We start from the raw sequence: 18,334 nt of genomic DNA, 5'->3' as shown, positions 1-18,334 counted from the left end.
GTGAGCCATTCTATAGATCTTTAAGAAAGGGTTAACAAAGTGAGCACTGGCCCAATAGAAAATAAGTCTGGGGAATTACTAATGGAAAATAAGGAGTTGGCAGATTAATTGAAGGGATATTTTTCATCGGTCTTCACGATAGAGAATACAGTAACACCACAGAAATAACCATAAATCAGAATTTGGAAGGGAGGACAAACTCAAAAAATTAGCACCAGGGGAGTGGTACTGGGCAAATTGTTCGAGCTGTGGGCTGACAAATCCTTGGCGGATCCTGATGGTCTTCATCTTAGGATCTTAAAAGTGACTATTTTTTAAAAACATTTGCTCATGGGATGTGGGTGACGCTGGCTGGGCCAGCATTTATTGTCCATCCCCGAGGAATTTAAGAGTCAACTGCAGTGCTGTGGATCTGGAGTCACATGTGGGGCAGACCAGGTAAGGACGACAAATAAGAAATAACAAAGGGAAGAAGTCCTTGGAAGGAATAATGTATAGGTTCCCAAACAGTAGTTCCACATTGCGGCACAGTATAAACCAGGAAATACCGGGGGCTTGTAAGAAGGTTACAGCAATATTCATGGGTGATTTTAATATGCACATAGACTGGAGGAATCAAATTGGCAAGGGTAGCCTGGAGACAGAGTTCACTAAATGCATTAGAGATTGTTTCCTGGAACAGTATGATGGGGAACCAACCAGGGAGGAGGCTACTCTCGATTTGGTATTTTGTAATGAGGAGGGATTAATTAATGACCTCATAGTTAAGGATCCACTAGGGAGTGGTGACCATAGTATGGTAGCATTCAAGATTCAGTTTGGGGGTAAGAAAGTAGAGTCCCACACTTGTGTTCTGGAATTAAACAAAGGAAATTACATAGGCCCAATGATAGATTTAGCCCGTATAGACTGGGCAGGAAGGCTGAAGGGTAGGTCAGCTGATGAGCATGGCAGTTGTTTAAGGACATATTCAATTCCTCACAACTAAGATATATCCCAGTAAGGAAGAAAGATGATAAGAAGGGTAAAAAACATCCATGGCTAAACAAGGAGGTCAAGGATATCATAAAGACAAAAATTAAGGTATAGCATATTGCAAAGGCCAGTGGCATGCTGGAAGAGTGGGATACTTTCAAACATAAACAAAGGAATGCTAAAACAAAGTAATAAAAAGAGCCAAGGTAAATTTCGGGAAAAAAACTAGCGCAGATTTTCAAAATGGATAGAAAAAACTTCTACAGGTACATAAAAGAGAAGAGTCGCTAAGGTGAATGTTGGCTCCTTGGAAGATGAAACTGGTGAGTTAATAATGGGGAACACAGAAATTATAAAGATGCTAAATCAAAACTTTGCCTCAGTTTTCACAGTGGAGGACACAAATACCATTCCTATAGGAACAGGCAATTCAGAGGCAATGGAAAGGGTGGAACCTGGAACAATCAGCATCGATAGGGAAACTGTACTCAACAAACTCTTGGGATTGAGGGCTGACAAGTCCCCCAGGCTTGATGGCCTACATCCTAGGATGTTAAAAGGAAGTGGCAGCAGAGATAGTGCATCCACTGGTTATAATATTCCAAAATTCCCTGGACACGGGAAAGGTTCCAATGGATTGGGAAAATGCTAACGTAATGCCCTAGGCAGAATGTGGGAAATTACAGACCAGTTAGTTTAACACCTGTTGTTGGAATATTGTTCGAATCAATTATCAAGGGCGTAATATCGGGACATTTGGAAAGCCAAAGCACTACCCATCAGAGTATGCATGGTTTTATGAAGGGCAAATCATGCTTGATTAATTTGCTAGAGTTCTTCAAAGATGTAACAAGCAAAGTGGATAATGGGGATCCTGTAGATGTAGTATATCTGGAGTTCCGGAAGGCGTTTGATAACGTGCTGCACAGAAGGTTAATTCACAAGGTTGGATCACATGGGATTAAGGTTAATTTATTAGCTTGGATAGAAGACTGGCTGATGGACAGGAGACAGAGAGCTGGCATAAAAGGGTATTTTTCTGGATGGCAAGATGTAACTAGTGAGGTTCCACAGGGCTTAGTCCTTGAGCCCCAGTTATTTACAATCTATATTAACGACTTTGAAAAAGGGATAGGAGGTTCTGTAGCCAAATTCACAGATGACACAAACGTAAGTTGCAATGAGGAAATAAGAACCTTACAAATGGATTTAGGTGGTTAGGAGAGTAAGCCAAAATGTGGCAGATGGAGTTTAACAAGGATAAGTGTGAGGTCATGCAGTTTGGTCAAAAAAAGTAAAAAGGCAACTTATTATCTAAATGGGGACAGACTTCGGGATGCTCCGATGCAGAGGGAGCTGGATGTCCTCGTGCATGAGTCACAGAAAATGAGTATACAGGTGCAGCAGATAATAAGGAAAGCAAATGGAATGTTGGCATGTATAGCAAAAAGAATTGAGTATAAAGGTAAGGAAGTGTTGTTGCAACCATATAACACATTGGTAAGACTGCACCGGGAGTATTGTGCAGAGTTTTGGTCCCCTTATTTGAGGAAAGATGGAGGCAGTTCAGAGGAGTTTCACTAGATTGATTCCTGGGATGAGGGGTTTGTCCTATGAGGAGAGATTGAACAGTTTAGGCCCAAGCTCTCTAGAATTCAGAAGAATGAGTGGAGATCAAACCGAGGTATACAAGATGCTGAAAGGTTAGATAAAGTAGACGTGGAACAGATCCTTCCTCTTGTGGGGCATTCTAAAACGAGAGGACATAATCTTAGAATAAGAGGTAGCAAATTTAAAACAGATTTGAGGAAAACTACTTCTCCCAAAGGGTTATGAATCTGTGGAATTCGCTACCCCAGAGTGCGGTGGACGTAGGGACAGTGAGTAAATTTGAGGAGTTAGACAGATTTTTAATTGCTAATGGGTTGAAGGGTTATGGAGAACAGGCAGGATGGTGGAGTTGAGGCCAGGATGGGATCAGCCATGATCACATTGAGGGTGTTTAGGCTAGGGAGGCTAAATTACCTACTCCTGCTCCTAGGTCATGTGTTCAAGTGAAGAGATACTCCGGCTGATTGTGCAATCCAATCTCTTGGTCTGTAGCATTGTAGGTAGATGAGAAACATATCAGCCATGATAGAATCGAGGAGCACACTCGATGAGCTGAATGGCCTAATTCTGCTCCTATATCTTATTTTCTTCCCTAAAGGACATTAGTGAACCAGATGGGTTTTTATAACCACTGACAATGGTATAATGGTCACCATTAGATACGAACCCTGGTCTCCAGAGTATTATTACCTGTGTCTCTGGATTTCCAGTCCAGTGACAATACAACTGCACTACTGCCTCCCCATAAGCAAGATAGTTGATCATTGTTTTTAACTTTCCATAATTTCCTAGATTCGGGAAAGGTTTCATTAGATTGGGAAATAGTGAATGCAACTCCTTTATTCTAAAAGGGAGGAGACAGAAAGCCACAGGGAAAATGTTTGAAATTAATATTAAAGATGATATAGCAGGTCACTTAGAAATGTCAAAATCATCAGGCAGTCAACAGAGCTTTGCGAAAGGAAAGTCACCGTTAACCAATTTTTAAAAGAAGTAACATATGCTGTCGATAAAGGGGAATGTACTGTTTTAAAATTTCCAGAAGGTATTTGATAAGCTACCATATCAAACCTGTAGGGGGTAACCTATGGACATGGATAGAAAAGTCACAAAAAATGGTCATTTTCTGGTTGGCAAGATGGAACAAGTGGTGTGCCTCGAGGATTAGTGCCGAGGCATCAACTTTTGGAATTTATGCAAATAACTACGATGAAGGGATCAAAGGCTTGGTTGCTGAATTTGCCGATGATACAAAGATATGTAGAAAAGTAAGTCGTGAAGATGACATAAGGAGTATAGGTTAAGTGATTGGGAAAATATTTAACAAATGGATTTTAATGTGGGTAAATGTGAAATGGTCCATTTTGGCAGGAAGAATAAAAATCATATTCTCTAAATGGTGAAAGATTGTAGAAAGATTGTAGAGCTCCTGAGGTGCAGAGCTGTCCTAGTACATGAATCACAAAAGATTAGATTACAGATACAGCAAGTAATTAGGAAAACTACTACAATATTAGCATTTATTGCAAGGGGATCTAAACACAAAAGTAGAGAGGTTATGCTTCAGCCATATAGGGCATTGGTGAGACCACATCTGAAGTACTGTGTATATCATGGTTTCCTTAATTAAGGAAGATTTAAATGCGTTTGAAGCAGTTCATTAATATCTGGAATGGGCAGGTTGTCTCAATGAGGAAAGGTTGGACCAACTGGACTGGTATCTGCTCAAGTTTAGAAGAGTAAGAGGTGACTTGTTTGAAACATAGAATATCTTGAGGGGTCCTGACACGGTAGTTATGGAAAAGATGTTCTTGATAAGCATGGGGGTAAAAGGTTACCAGGGAAAGTGAGAATGTAGAGTTGAGATTGCAGCCAAATCAGCCATGATCTTATTGAAAGAAGGAGCAGGCTCAAAGACCCAATAGGTGGCCTCCTGCTCCTAATATGTATATTCATAGGCTTGCCCTCACCCCAACTGAGGTTATTGGTACAAGTTTAGGCGCAGGGGAAAGGAAAGGCCGGCAGGCTATCCTGTTCGGTCCCCAAGCAGGAAAAGAGAAGGGGTGGCAGGAGAAGGGAGGATGCCTCCCTCAAGGTCCCCATATGCGCATTGAGCAATCTTCTTCTGTCCACTCCCCCCATGCCTCTCCATCAAGATCCTCATCCTATCGTGGCAACACCACCCCCAGAAGCCTCACCGACTTAACCTGCCTTGTGAATCCACCTACCCCTTCCCCGCCCCATCCTATTCCTACATCCCATACTTTTACTGGTCCTGGACTTCGAATCTGGGGACTGTTTGCAGCTCAACTCTGCGGACTGCTTGTAGTTGTAGTCCTGACTGCTGTTACTGCTGGTGTTGCTGGGAATACTAAGCTGTTTGCCACCCAAATTGGACAATCACTCTGAGACGTCTGCCCAAGTGGAGAAGGGAAGTTACATCTATAGTCAATTGACACTCCTCAGATAATAATTACAGGGCTGCTGTTGATTGGCAGGAATGTAGCACGGTAGCATGGTGGTTAGCATAAATGCTTCACAGCTCCAGGGTCCCAGGTTCGATTCCCCGCTGGGTCACTGTCTGTGCGGAGTCTGCACGTCCTCCCAGTGTGTGCGTGGGTTTCCTCCGGGTGCTCCGGTTTCCTCCCACAGTCCAAAGATGTGCGGGTTAGATGGATTGGCCATGCTAAATTGCCCGTAGTGTCCTAAAAAGTAAGGTTAAGGGGGGGTTGGGTTACGGGTATAGGGTGGATACGTGGGTTTGAGTAGGGTGATCATGGCTCGGCACAACATTGAGGGCCGAAGGGCCCGTTCTGTGCTGTACTGTTCTATGTTCCCCATGGACTCTTCGGGTGATGGTGTTTCAGATGTCACTTTAGTGGCTGTTATTCTTAAGTAATTTTAACATTATTATTTCTTTATCACTTAGCTTCAGAAATATAATTGTTTTAATTTCTGGCTCAACATAATTAAACTCCCAGAATGTGTTGACGTTTTCTAACTCTAAGTATAGTGCTTACAGTATTGCCTTTACCCATCAAGTAATATTTCAGAAGTGGCAAGCCCCAAAACTGAGCCTCTAATAGTGGATGACTGAGAGATGGTCGAAGGGCTGCCGTCTAAACCCTTAAAGCATTGTTAGGTTGTTCTCATAACTTGCTTTGCCATTTTCAGCTTTTTGCACCCGAGGCCATGGAGGATTGGGTCCTGACCAATGAGGAAGCAGACCTTACTCATCCTTCCAATGCAGGAAATTGGAAAAAGCATCTTGGATGTCAGAGAGCAGTGGAAATGGATCACAGAGGTGGAAAGCAGAAGGGATTGTGCAAGAACAGACCGTACCAGGCAGTGCACAACATGACTGGAATGCAACGAGCAACGGCCAGCAATTTCTGCTTGGGTGTCTGAAACTCTTGCGCGCATCTGGTATATTAGTATTAATGGTGAACACACCCAGAGTAGTGAAGACGCTTTTTTTTTTTGAGTTCTTTTCACTTCAGGTTATATTAAGACTACTAGTACAATAGTATAATGTTGAACCTTAAATTCTTACCACAAGTCAGAAGTTCTTTCTTAACACTCGTTACTAGCTGGCCATGCAGAGATTTGGGGAAGGCACACTTAGTTTCTCGTACAGTTATATTTTTAGTCTTTATCCACTGAATCATCCAAAGCAAGTTGCAATCACACAAAAGATAGTCCGTCTGAAATTCTCTAACAATGACAAAATTAAAAAATTAACTGTAATGTTGCCAAATAGTTTTTCTTTACAAAGATTGTTCTCTCAAGAAACTTGTTAAGTTACACAAATCTGACAAAAATCTAAAAAGGCATCTAAAACACATTTCATGGACCCATGTACTGCTGCTTAAATTAAGTGTATCTAACTTTTCTAACTGTATAATTTGAAATATTTTCCAATTCATCACCTGAAATTATCAAGAATGAAATAAAACCAATAAAATACATTTTATAGCATAGTCAATTAAAGATATTCAATTCAACTAAAAATAAAACTGCATGTTTTAATTCAAATGGTAACTTGCCTGAATTTTATGACAATTTCAGACTCAAGCTGAGCAGGGAGACATTGCAAGATAACTGCCAGATCCTGGCACGCAGGGGAATGGGGGAAGGACACCTGCTCCCGGAGGCCGTCAAGGGGTCCTTCCAGGCCCTGAGTGGGGACCTGTCCGGGATCTCATAAGAGCTCGGTGCACAGTTGCATCTGCGTTGTCACAGAGGCTTTGTATGCCCGGTCAGCTCAATACATCCATTTCAATGTGGACCGAGCACACCAGGATGCGCGAGCAGCGTTCGCCACCATCACCGACATGTTCCGGGTCCAGAGGTGATTGACGGGATGCATTCCCCATTATGAGCACCTGCAAATGACAGACTGCTCTACACAAACCAAAAGGGATGCCCAAATTGTCATAAAATCCAGGCAAGTTACCATTTGAAATAAAAAATTGAAGTTTTATTGTTAGTTGAATTGAATATCTTTAATTGACTGTATGCTATAAAATGTATGTGACCATCATGCATGTCTGTGCCCGATATTCAGGCAGTGTGCATTACCCTCCCCTCCTTGCTCCTGACTGGGTGTTTGGCTCCTGGCGATAGGGATCATCCACTGCGGACGTAGTTGATGACGCCTATCCGGAGGCCACAGGACGATGTGGAGACCAACAACAGCCATGCAGCGACCAGGGATGGGATCATGCGGTGCTTCGCCATCCTGAAGATGTGGTTCAGGAGTCTGGACCACTCTGGAGGGGCCCTCCAGTATGATGCTGAGAGGGGTCCCCGTATCGTGGCGGCCTGCTGGCTCCTCCACAACATCATGCAGCAGAGGGGCGACGTTTTGGAGGAGGAGGATGAACTCCAGGCCTCGCCCGATGAGGCGGGTGCAGCGTAGGAGTAGGATGGGCAGGACCTGTGGCCCAGGCAGGTACAGGAGGCGGAAGACATGTTCACCAGAGGCAACACACATGGGGCACTCTGTTTGCCTTTAGCTTCACTGACTGGAGAGGGCGTCTAGCTAGGGGCATGGATACCGCATCCCACCCCCACACCCACCCCCCAGTCCCCCACCTGCAACCATGTCCACAATACATACCCGCCGCACTACGGAATACGGGCCCTGAGTTGGCAGTAACAGCAGGACTGGTCCATGGGACGGAGGATGGTGACAACCCGCTCTGGGATAAGTTCTGGTGCTCCGCACCTTCTGACACTGCAGTTCAGAAAAATGAGAGGGGATCTTCTAGAAATATATAAAAACCTGATGGGATTGGGCAGGCTAGATGCGGGAAGAATGTTCCCGTGTTGGGAACGTCCAGAACCTGGGGTCACAGTCTAAGAATAACGAGTAAGTCATTCAAGACAGAGATGAGGAAGAACCACTTATCTCAAGAGAGTTGTGAACTTGTGGCATTCTTTACCACAGAAAGCTGTTGGGGCTGGTTCGTTGGATATATTCAAGAGGGAGTTGGACGTAGCCCTTACGGCTGAAAGAATCTAGGAGTATGGAGAGAAAATGGGAGTGGGATACTGAGTTTGCATGATCAGCCGTGATCATAGTGAATTAGGGTTCAGGCTCGAAGGGCCGAATGGCCTACTCCTGCACCTATTGTCTATGTTTCTCTAGCACTTTGTGCGATGAGAATCAAAGGGTGCAAAATTCTGAAAACATGCACTAATAGATTCAAAAATAGCTTCTTCCCCGCTGTTAGCAGATTCCTAAACAACCCTCTTATGGACTGATCTGATCTCTTCACAAATCTTCTCAACTGAGTAGTTCTACACTCCTGTATGCTTCACCCATTGTCCGAGTCTATGTATTTACCCGTTGCCTGAGTCTATGTATTTACATTGTGCATTTTATGTTTGCCCTATTATGCATTTTCTTTTCATATTCGGAGTGATCTGTTTTGAGCTGTTCACAGAACAATACTTTTCACTGTACCTTGGTACACATGACAATAAACCAATCTAATCCAATTAGGCTATCAAGTTGGATGATCAGACATAATCATAATAAATGGCAGAGCAGGCTCAAATGGCTTCCTCCTGCTCCTACTTTCTATGTTCCTATTTACACAGTAGACATATGACAGTGGTTTGCTTGCCTAGTTTCTGCGTGGTATATAGAAGTTAAGGCCAGTGATTTAATAATATACAAAAGAAAAACAAGAGACTAATATTGGCGCAAAATGGAAAACGTCTATTTTTGAGAAGAATTCAATATTAGGTTGACGAACAGCACTTTCTCACCTCACATCCCAAAATATACGAAGAACAATTTCATTTTTTAGAGTTTCCCTTTCAAATGTATCTTTTTAAAATGTACTTGTGCACAGGAGTGGCATGGTGGCACAGTGGTTAGCAATGCTGCCTCACAGTTCCAGGGACCCAGGTCAATTCTGGCCTCGGGCGACTGCGTGGAGTTTGTACTTTCTTCCCATGTCTGCGCAGGTGTCTTCCGGGTACTCTGCTCCTCCCACAGTCAAAAGATGTGGTTAGATGGATTGACCATACTTAACTTGCCCCTTAGTTTCCAAAAAAGGTTAGGTGGGGTTACTGTGTTACAGTGGAGGCGTGTTCTTAAGTCGGATGCTCTTTCCAAGTGCGGGTGCAGACTCGATGGGCTGAATGGCCTCCTTCTGCACTGCAAATTTTATGATTCTATGATAATTAGTCTTGGTTAGGCAGAGGAGTGGGCAGGACTAGCCATCTACAGGGCTTCTTCCGACTGTCCAATATAACTGGTGCAAGCCCAGGAGAAATAACAGTAAAGCACCATTTCCCACTTTTTGGGAATTTTGTTAGTTTTCTACCAAGTTTATAGTGATAGATCAGGTTAGCCAGCACAGAAATTCTATCTCATTCTGTTAACCCATATTTGCCAGTAAGGGATACTTAATGTTCTTTTTTTTTAAAATGGTAGTCCATTCTTCCTTGCTCTGTGGAGAAAGTGAATGAACACGTTGTACAAGTGGCTGACAAAGAATTATCCAGCGTCGAAACGTTAGCTCTCTTCTCTCTCCACAGATGCTGTCAGACCTGATGAGACTGTCCCATATTTTCTGTTTTTGTCTGACAATGTACAAGTATCTCATTAGTTTAGTAACATTTGCATCAATTTTACAAAAATGTCTAATTCGCCAGATTAAATTCAATATTTCTTGAAATGCAAAATAAAAAACAAACACGGGTGTTTGAGGGGAAAAAAGTATTATTCAAATAGAATCAACCAAAGATAATTCCATAGAATTCATAAAATTTACAATGCACTCGGCCCATCAAGTCTGCACCAGCTCTTGGAAAGAGCACCCTACCGAATCCCACACCCCCACCCTATCCCCGTAACCCAGTAACCCCACCCCAACACTAAGGGCAATTTTGGACAGTAAGGGCAATTTTGGACCCTAAGGGCAATTCAGCATGGCCAATCCACCTAACCTGCACATCTTTGGACTGTGGGAGAAAACCGGAGCACCCGGAGGAAACCCACGCACACATGGGGCAGACTCCGCACAGTGACCCAAGCCGGAATCAAACCTGGGACCCTGGAGCTGTGAAGCAATTGTGATAACCACTATGCTACCGTGCTGCCCACATAATTGCACACATAAGAGTGAATGAAAGCTTTACAGCAAGTAGAAACAAAGTATGGACACAACTTTCAGAACATGAGAAGTAGCTAAGGAAAAAGTAAACTTGATGTATCACTTACATATATTTCAGCGACAAAAGGTTCTCAAATGTCCCTTGTTCCAATGTAGAAAACAGGTTTCCTGAAAGATTCCTGGAAATAGAAAAATCAATTCTAAAATCCTGTGCTGTTTCATGAACTTCTGTTTGCAATTTATATGAATGATTTAGATGTTGGAATAAAAAATACAATTTCTATATTTGCAGAAAACACCAAAATGGGAGATAGTCAACACTGAAGAGACGGCAACAAGTTCCAAGACGACATGAATAAACTTGCAGATAGGTATACGATTTGAGATTAATTTCAACCTCGGTAGGCATGAGGTATTACATTTTTCCAAGTTATGGTGAACCTACACCCATCTTTGGTTAGTCCACATTTAGGGAGTAATGTGTACAATTTTGTACAAAGTATGTGGATGCACTGGAGAGGGTGCAAAAAAGAAATGTACATGGATAACAGAACTACAAGGTCATACACATCAGAAACAGAATAAAAGCCTAGGTCCCTTTCCTTATTGAAAGAGAATATTGAGGGGTAACCCAATAGAGATCTTTAAAAATTCTTAAAGATTTTGATACAGTAAACACAGGATATTGTTACTTGTGGGTAACAGCAAAAAAAGATGCCACAAATTCAAGATAGTCACCAAGAAATTAGATACAGAATTCAGGAGGAACTTCTTTAGCCAGAGAATAATGAAAATATGGAACCTGTTACCACAGGGAGTAATCATGGTAGGTACCAGAGATGAATTTATTGGGATGCTAGACAAGCATGAGAGAAAAGGAAATAGAGGGTTACATGAATAGTGCTAGATAAGTAAATATGGGAGGAGACTGAAGGAGAGCATAAATAGAGTCATTAGGCGAATTTTGCTTGTTTCTGTGCAGTATGTTCTTTGTGATTAACTAAACAAAATACAAACAATGTCAGGATTAAATAAAATCAAAATATAGTCAAAATATACACTATTTTAAATTTAAAAATATATTCACTTGAACTGATCACTTACAAACGGATAAGATTTGATATGCCTCTGAACATTTCCCCATTTAGACAGCCTATTCTGTTGTTAGATAAATCCCTGTAAGAAAAAGAAAATCCACCAGGTTATATTGGTTACTACATATAGTGGAGATTTTATCTCTCCATTTTAGAGATTGTCTACTCTTGTGAAGCCATAAACCCATGTATCATCTTTCTTTTCTTTGTTGGGCTCCCCTCTCCTAGGATACACAGCTCCACCGCAGGCCAGCTGCTAGGAGGCATCAAGGAGCATGCTGACGTGAGTTACCATCAGACAACCCCCTTTCCCATGCAACCCAGCTTCTATTTTCTTCAGCAAAGAGATGTTCTCCACTATCTGTACTATTAGCTGTTATTCACCAACAACCATCAATTTCAATCAGATTTCACTCTCACGAGGGTCAGATTCAGACGGGGCTAAACAGACAGAAAAAAAAATGCAGGGTTGTTGTTTCTATTGCCTGGGGTGTCTAAAACACACGGTCAAAGTCTCAGGGCACAGAGTCGGACATATAGGACAGAGATGAGGAGAAATATCTTCATTCAGAGGGCGGTAACCTATGAAATTCTCTACCATAGAAGGCAGTGGAGGCCAATATACTTAAGAAGGAATTAAATATACTTAAGAAGGAACTCGATAGATTTACTCTAAAGGTGTCAAGGAGTATGGGAAAAGTGCTGGAGTACGCTGTTGATATAGAGGATCAGCCATGATTATGTTGAATGGTAGATCTGTTCGAAGGGCTGAATGGCCTACTCCTATTTTCTATGTTTCTATTCAAGCTCCACACCAGAACCTAAGCACAAAATCGAACTTAACACTACAGTGGACTACTAAGGGATTGTTGCTTTGTTAAAAGTGCCACTTTAACCTGAGAACTGATCTGTTTGCAAAATACCTTAAGACACTATTTAAACAGGAGTAAGTTTTGCTTAATGGCCAACATTCATTTTTGACAAAACTTGTGAGAAAAGGGTGGTACAGTGGTTAGCACTACTGCCTCACAGCGCCAGAGACCTAGGTTCGATTCCGACCTCGGGTGACTGGCTAAGTGAAGTTTGCACATTCTTCCTGAGCCTGCGTGGGTTTCCTCCAGGTGTTCCAGTTTTCTCCCGTGGTGCAAAGATGTGCAGGTCAGGTGGATTGGCAGTGCTAACTTACCCCTAGGTGGGATTGGGGGGGATAGAGCCTGTGTAGTGTGGTGCTCTGTCAGAGAGTCCATGCAGACTCGATGGGCCGAATGGCTTCCTTCTGCACTGTAGGGATTCTATGATTCTATGAAAATCCGATTAATTGGTGAGTCACTAATTTGGGGGGGGGGGTGAAGGAAGAGAGAGAGGAGACAGAAGAGGAAGAGGGGAAAGAGTAGTTTGGGGGAAGGAAAAGGATAATGTTAAATTTTCCTTCTAATCATTAAGGTTATTCATGGACAAGATATAATTTTTGTTCTCTTTCTCTCCTTGGCAGATTGCCATTCTCCTTATACCTTTCTGCCAGCAGTTATAGGACAGTAATGACCTCAAAAGCATGTTGTTAAACTTATTATCGCACTAAAGGCAATAATTGGTCCATTACAACTTTCCACGGGTCAGTCTACTTCAGATGGCATGCCTCTGATAATACACAAATAAAGGTCATCTGACAGTCCTGATTGACATTTTAGCACTGGTTGTAGCATATGACAAACACTCCTCAAAAGGTTTCACTTGTAATACAGCTCAAGAGACATTGGAAATTAAAAATTAATTCTGTGGTGCGAACAGGGGTATAGGTCCACTGTTCTCCGCAGTATAATCTGGACCACTGCCACATTCCACAATTGCTAAACCTGTTCCTCCCCACCCTACCTCCAGCTGATGGCCTGGGCATTCGAGCCACCTGATGTTAGATTGGTCATTTGGCAGTCAGTTCTATTAAAATAAGGTTGAAGTCTTAAAATATTCTCTGACTTCATCCATTAAATAGACGGGCTGTTGCACTGGCCAGCAGTTAACCCCTCTTGAACTGCATAGCTCTTACACACCATTTCCTGTTGCTTTTGTCATATCTTCATATTTTAACAAATTTTGTTATCTCTCATTTGCAAGTCTTGTTTCTTTTAGTCTCCTTTCTTATTTTGGTATGGCTCTCACTCTTTATCTGCTTTCTCTTTTTCTCTATGTATGCCTGATTCTGTATGATTCTCTCACAAATACACTAGTTTCTTCCTGGGGATCTCTAGTTTTTCCCTGACACATCGGAAGCCAAAACTATGATCTTCACCCTCCGCACAAAATGGTGTTTTTTCTCCTGTGCATTCTCAAACTCCATTGTGAAGAGTCCAACAAATGCAGAAACATGAGGGTCAAATAATATATTAAACGTTCCTATCATTATTGCAAGCTAGATTTTCTGATTCCAGCTTTTTATTTTTCTCTCTACCAAAACTGAGTCTCCTGTCTGCAAAACAAAAAGTGGAGCTTAAATCCGGATGTAGAACTTTGCTCAGGTGTCTCTTTTATTGAACTCTTCTTAGGAAATTCACAGTGCCAAACAATTTAAAAGAAACAACACTCAGTCTCTCACATTCACCTGCTGCAACATGCACACAAAGGAAAGTAATGAGCTGAGGCCCGAGAAGAAACGGAAATTGGAACTTTTACATTGAACAAGGCAGGTGTCAGACTGGAACCTTTGAATTTTTTTAAAGTCAGAAATGGTGGAAGATAAGATATTAAAAATAGCTTGCCGTTTAGACCATAAATCACTGAATTTGAAAGAAACAATGTCAAAATTATGGATGGCTGGATTGATGAATAAATGAAGTTGTTAAAGATCTTAATAAAGTAGCCCTGTCATATATATTGCTCAATGCAAACTCCTGTCACAATTAAAGCAAATTAATCTCTTCTATTTTAGGAAGTACTCGCTTGGGTTAGACAAAGACCAGTGCTGAACAAAACTCGACCTGTTTTTAATTATCGGAACCACAGTTTTCTAAATTGAAAGAAAGTGCAGAGTTTGGGCTATACCAGCAGTAGGATGACAAATCTTGGTTCAAAACCCCAATATTTTGGGAACAGTATGCAACACGAGGTGCATTACATTCTAGGTATTATTGGCAGATTAAACCCAGACCAACATAAAAGGTTGAATGGAATTGTTAATTTTACTGGGGCATAAAATGGGCAATAAAGAGTTTGGCCACCCATTATAAACCCTCTTCTGGATTTTTCAATCCATTGAAGTTAACAGAAATGAAAATTGGGTGGGTTTACAAAATGAACCACCTATCCAACAGAACCCATTCCACACACCAAAATTAATGTTGATAGTTCCGAGGTTTGAAATGTGTTCTAACGCAACACATTTTCTTTTCATAATACAGTAAAGTCACTGTTATTTGGCATACGCTTGGAATAGAGGTGCCACTTAATCGACCACACTGGTTGTAATGTTGAGTTCTGTGTTTTCATCCAATGGGAAAGCTCCAGTATGATTGCACAGATATTGAGAGGTGAAGGAGCAGGCGAATCGAGTGAGCGGCACCAAAGGAAGATGGTGCAACAGAATAATGTGAGGCTGAGACTGGAGTAAGGATTGGCTGCCGATAGCTACTACCTGCGAGTCTGACATCTACAATCAAAAGAACAGACCTGATAAACTTAGCCACTGAATTCTGGTTAATTGGGAATTTTGGGTGGTAGAGTGTCAGATAACAACTATTTTACTGTACTGTTATAACCTGTCTGAATACTATTGGCTATCCCATAACATATTTTAGTTTATTGCCAACTCAACAATACAAAAGAGTCAGCAACATGCAAAAGCAACATAGTCACAAAAATCAGTAATATGCTAAAGGCATTTACAAGATACAAAAGCCACCAGTTCTCAAGTCAGTACACACACACACAACTACCCCATCCCCAACAGTAGCCCCACATCGGCAGAAAGGTGTCCAAATGAACAACAGAGACCACTGGAATAGGGCACACCAATGCCCTGCCCTAACGGCAGCCCCACATCGGTGGAAAAGCACTCCAATGAGCAGCACAGACCACCACAAAAGGACACAACGATACCGGGCATGGCAAAAGAGAGAGAGAGACATAAATCTCTTTACAAAAAAAGAGAAACAGATACAGAGCAACCACAAAATATCCAACAAACAATTAAAGACAAGGAAAAGCTGCCAGCGCTCAAGCCAACGCACGTTCCCCTCCCTGGCTCCAGCAACAAACACTCGTCGGTGAAAAGGTGCCCACAAGCAGCTCAGTCCACCAGAAAAGGGCAGTTACTGCACGGTTGAGGGGGGAGAAAGAACATCCCTCCCCCTCACCAGCATCAGGGAGGACCCCTGAACCCCCAGTGCCCAGAAGCAGGGGGGCCGCAACTGGCGAGCACCCAGCCACTAAACCCAAAATAACAAACAAAAATATAATAATAACCATACAATCTCCCAACAATACCCCAACTGTAAAGCACAATCAACAGCAGTATAAATAGTGCACATAGTCAATTGGGCCACTGCCCTACTGCTCTCACAGCTCCAGCATCTGGTTCCAGACACCATCCAGTCTAAAACTGTTAAAGTGAGTTCATTCCACTCTACTTTCAGCCCGGCAACAGGCCAACCAAGATCCGCTCCTTGTTCCACTCCAAGCCAATAAGCACAAAGGCAACCAGTAACAAGTATGAGCCCCAAGCTTGGCAACTGCATTTCACACTCTCCTCTCTCTCCCCTGCAAGCAATTGGCAGCAGCAACAGGCTCCACGTCCTCACCATTCAACCGGTCGTAGCACCATTCCCCCTTGCCACTGTCCAGGCTTCAAAGTCATAGTTGTCTACAGCTTGTCCATGCTGCCCAATTTCTATCACTAAGCGAGTCCGCTTGCCCGCATCTGGCCCATATCTCTCTATACCCACCCTGCCCTTGTAACTGTCTAACTGTTTATAAAGGAAAGCATTGCACCCGCCTCTACCACTGCCTCTGGCAACTTATTCCAGATCCTCACCACCCTCTGCATGAAAACATTTCCCCTCTAGTCTCTTTTGTATCTCTCCCCTCTCACCTTAAACCTTTGCCCTCTAGTTCTAGACTCCTACCATTGGAAAAAGAGTCCAGAAAAGGCTGACTGCATACAGAATAACACACCAGGGGCGAAATTCTCCGACCCCACGCAGGGTCGGAGAATAGGCGGGAAGCGGCGTTATTTCCGCTCCCGCAGGTTTTTCAATTCTCCCGCCGGTCATAAACCGGCGTTGTGCAAATCCCGCCGGCAGCCTGTGAAAACAGCTGGCGCCGGCGGGATTTCATTTTTTAAAAAACTTACCTCAAATCTCCGACCTGGATGGGCCGAAGTCCCGACGCTGGGATGCCTTCTCCCGCCGCCGAGGTTTAAACCACCTCTAAAACGGCGGGCTCAGCGGCGCGAGCAGGCCCCCGGGGTCCTGGGGGGGCGGGGGGCGATCGGACCCGGGGGGGTGCCCCCACGGAGGCCTGGCCCGCGATCGGGGCCCCCTGCTCACTCTGCGGGGCAGTGCCGTGGGGACACTCTTTCTCCTTCCGCTCCGCCACGGCCTCCGCCATGGCGGACGCGGAGGAGAACCCCGCATCGCGCATGCGTCGGCAGTGACGTCAGCGGCCAGCTGCCGCTGACGTCACTGCCGGCGCATGCGCCGACCGCCGAAAGCCTTTCGGCCAGCCCCGCTTCCGACGGCGCCGGGTGTTTGCGCCAGTCTTCTGGTGCAAACTGCTCCGGCGCGGGGCTGGCCCCCAAAGGTGGGGAGAATTCCCCACCTTTGGGGAGGCGCGACCCCCGAGTGGTTGGCGCCACTCTCCTACGCCGGCACCCTCCGTCACGCCGGGTAGGGGAGAATCCAGCCCCAGGTCCGGAAGCAGGATTACAGTCAGAGGCAGCATGAACTCAGAGACAGATTCCCCTCCTGTACCTCAGAGCATGAGCTACTCAGGTGGAGTGTGAGCTTCCCCAATGAGGGCGTGGGGTAATCATTAGCAGTTTCATCTTTATAAATAGAGCTGGCCAGTGGTACCAGCTAGAGTAGCAAGCAGTGGTGAACGACTGTGTATATATTATTGTAAATAAAGTTATTTTTCTTTTTGACTCTATAAACTCATGCTAGATTCTTCATGGCCCTCACAAAATGTACCAAATGTTGAAAGCACAATTGGCCTTTGTTCCCTTATACTCACGTGCATTAAATAATTCCATACTCACAGTCTTTTCAGTGCTGAAAGTCCCCAGAAAGCATCTGTTTCTATATTGCCAATAAGATTGTTCTTCATGTCTCTGCAAGAATAAAAAAGTGTTAAATGTAAAGGCTCATATTCCAATTAGTTAGAACGCATTGCTTTCTTTTGCAGATGATCAAGTACTGAGGATACTTACGAAGTTCAAAACAATCAATTAGAACGTTTTTAATATAACAGCTCATTTTCTCATAATGTATAGCTGATGTGGAATATACATGTCAATGAATAAAAAATGTTTCACTTGGGCAATTTATTGGTAACATTTTAATAGATGTGCAGCTCAATTAGAGCAACTATTGTTATTGTAGTCAAACACAATGTAATATAATAATCCAAAATATGTTAATGTAGCTGTTAAAATGAGTACAATTATCGAGACTAATCTTTTTTCAGCGCATTCAAAAGCAAAACACAAACCAAAAGGACGACATAAAAATGTGTGCACCAGCCCCTTACAATTGCAAGAGTGCGGGGCAGCATAGTGGCGCAGTGGATTAGCGCTGCTGCCTCACGGTGCCAAGGTTCCAGGTTCGATCCCAGCTCTGGGTCACTGTCCGTGTGGAGTTTGCACATTCTCCCCGTGTTTGTGTGGGTCTCGCCCCCACAACCCAAAGATGTGCATTCTAGGTAGATTGACCAGGCTAAATTGCCCCTTAATTGGAAAAAATGAATTGGGCACTTTAAATTTTTTTTTTAAATTGCAAGAGTGAAAATGTAGTTACAATGTTTTAATAATAT

The 18,334-nt window shown here is 43.2% G+C and overlaps 1 protein-coding gene and 1 long non-coding RNA gene across 2 annotated transcripts in view; one reads left to right on the top strand and one right to left on the bottom strand.

Annotated features, from left to right (window-relative positions):
- Positions 1 to 18,334, bottom strand: part of adgra3 (adhesion G protein-coupled receptor A3) — a 200,285-nt gene that overhangs the window by 71,143 nt on the left and 110,808 nt on the right. The window contains exons 3-6 of the mRNA XM_038791486.1: positions 17,562 to 17,633; positions 11,325 to 11,396; positions 10,328 to 10,399; positions 6,140 to 6,300 (exon numbers count right to left, since the gene is read on the bottom strand). Of these exons, the coding sequence (XP_038647414.1) occupies positions 6,140 to 6,300; positions 10,328 to 10,399; positions 11,325 to 11,396; positions 17,562 to 17,633 (377 nt within the window). The remainder of the gene's footprint in view (positions 1 to 6,139; positions 6,301 to 10,327; positions 10,400 to 11,324; positions 11,397 to 17,561; positions 17,634 to 18,334) is intronic.
- LOC119963027 lies at positions 5,730 to 11,601 on the top strand. Its single transcript, XR_005460006.1, has 3 exons — positions 5,730 to 6,012; positions 10,513 to 10,591; positions 11,543 to 11,601. It is a non-coding gene; the product is annotated as an uncharacterized LOC119963027 (long non-coding RNA).

The sequence above is a fragment of the Scyliorhinus canicula genome, chromosome 3 (assembly GCF_902713615.1).
Source record: "Scyliorhinus canicula chromosome 3, sScyCan1.1, whole genome shotgun sequence".
NCBI lineage: Eukaryota > Metazoa > Chordata > Chondrichthyes > Carcharhiniformes > Scyliorhinidae > Scyliorhinus > Scyliorhinus canicula.
Note: the sequence above shows the minus strand (reverse complement) of the source record. Positions and strands in the feature narration are given on the sequence as shown.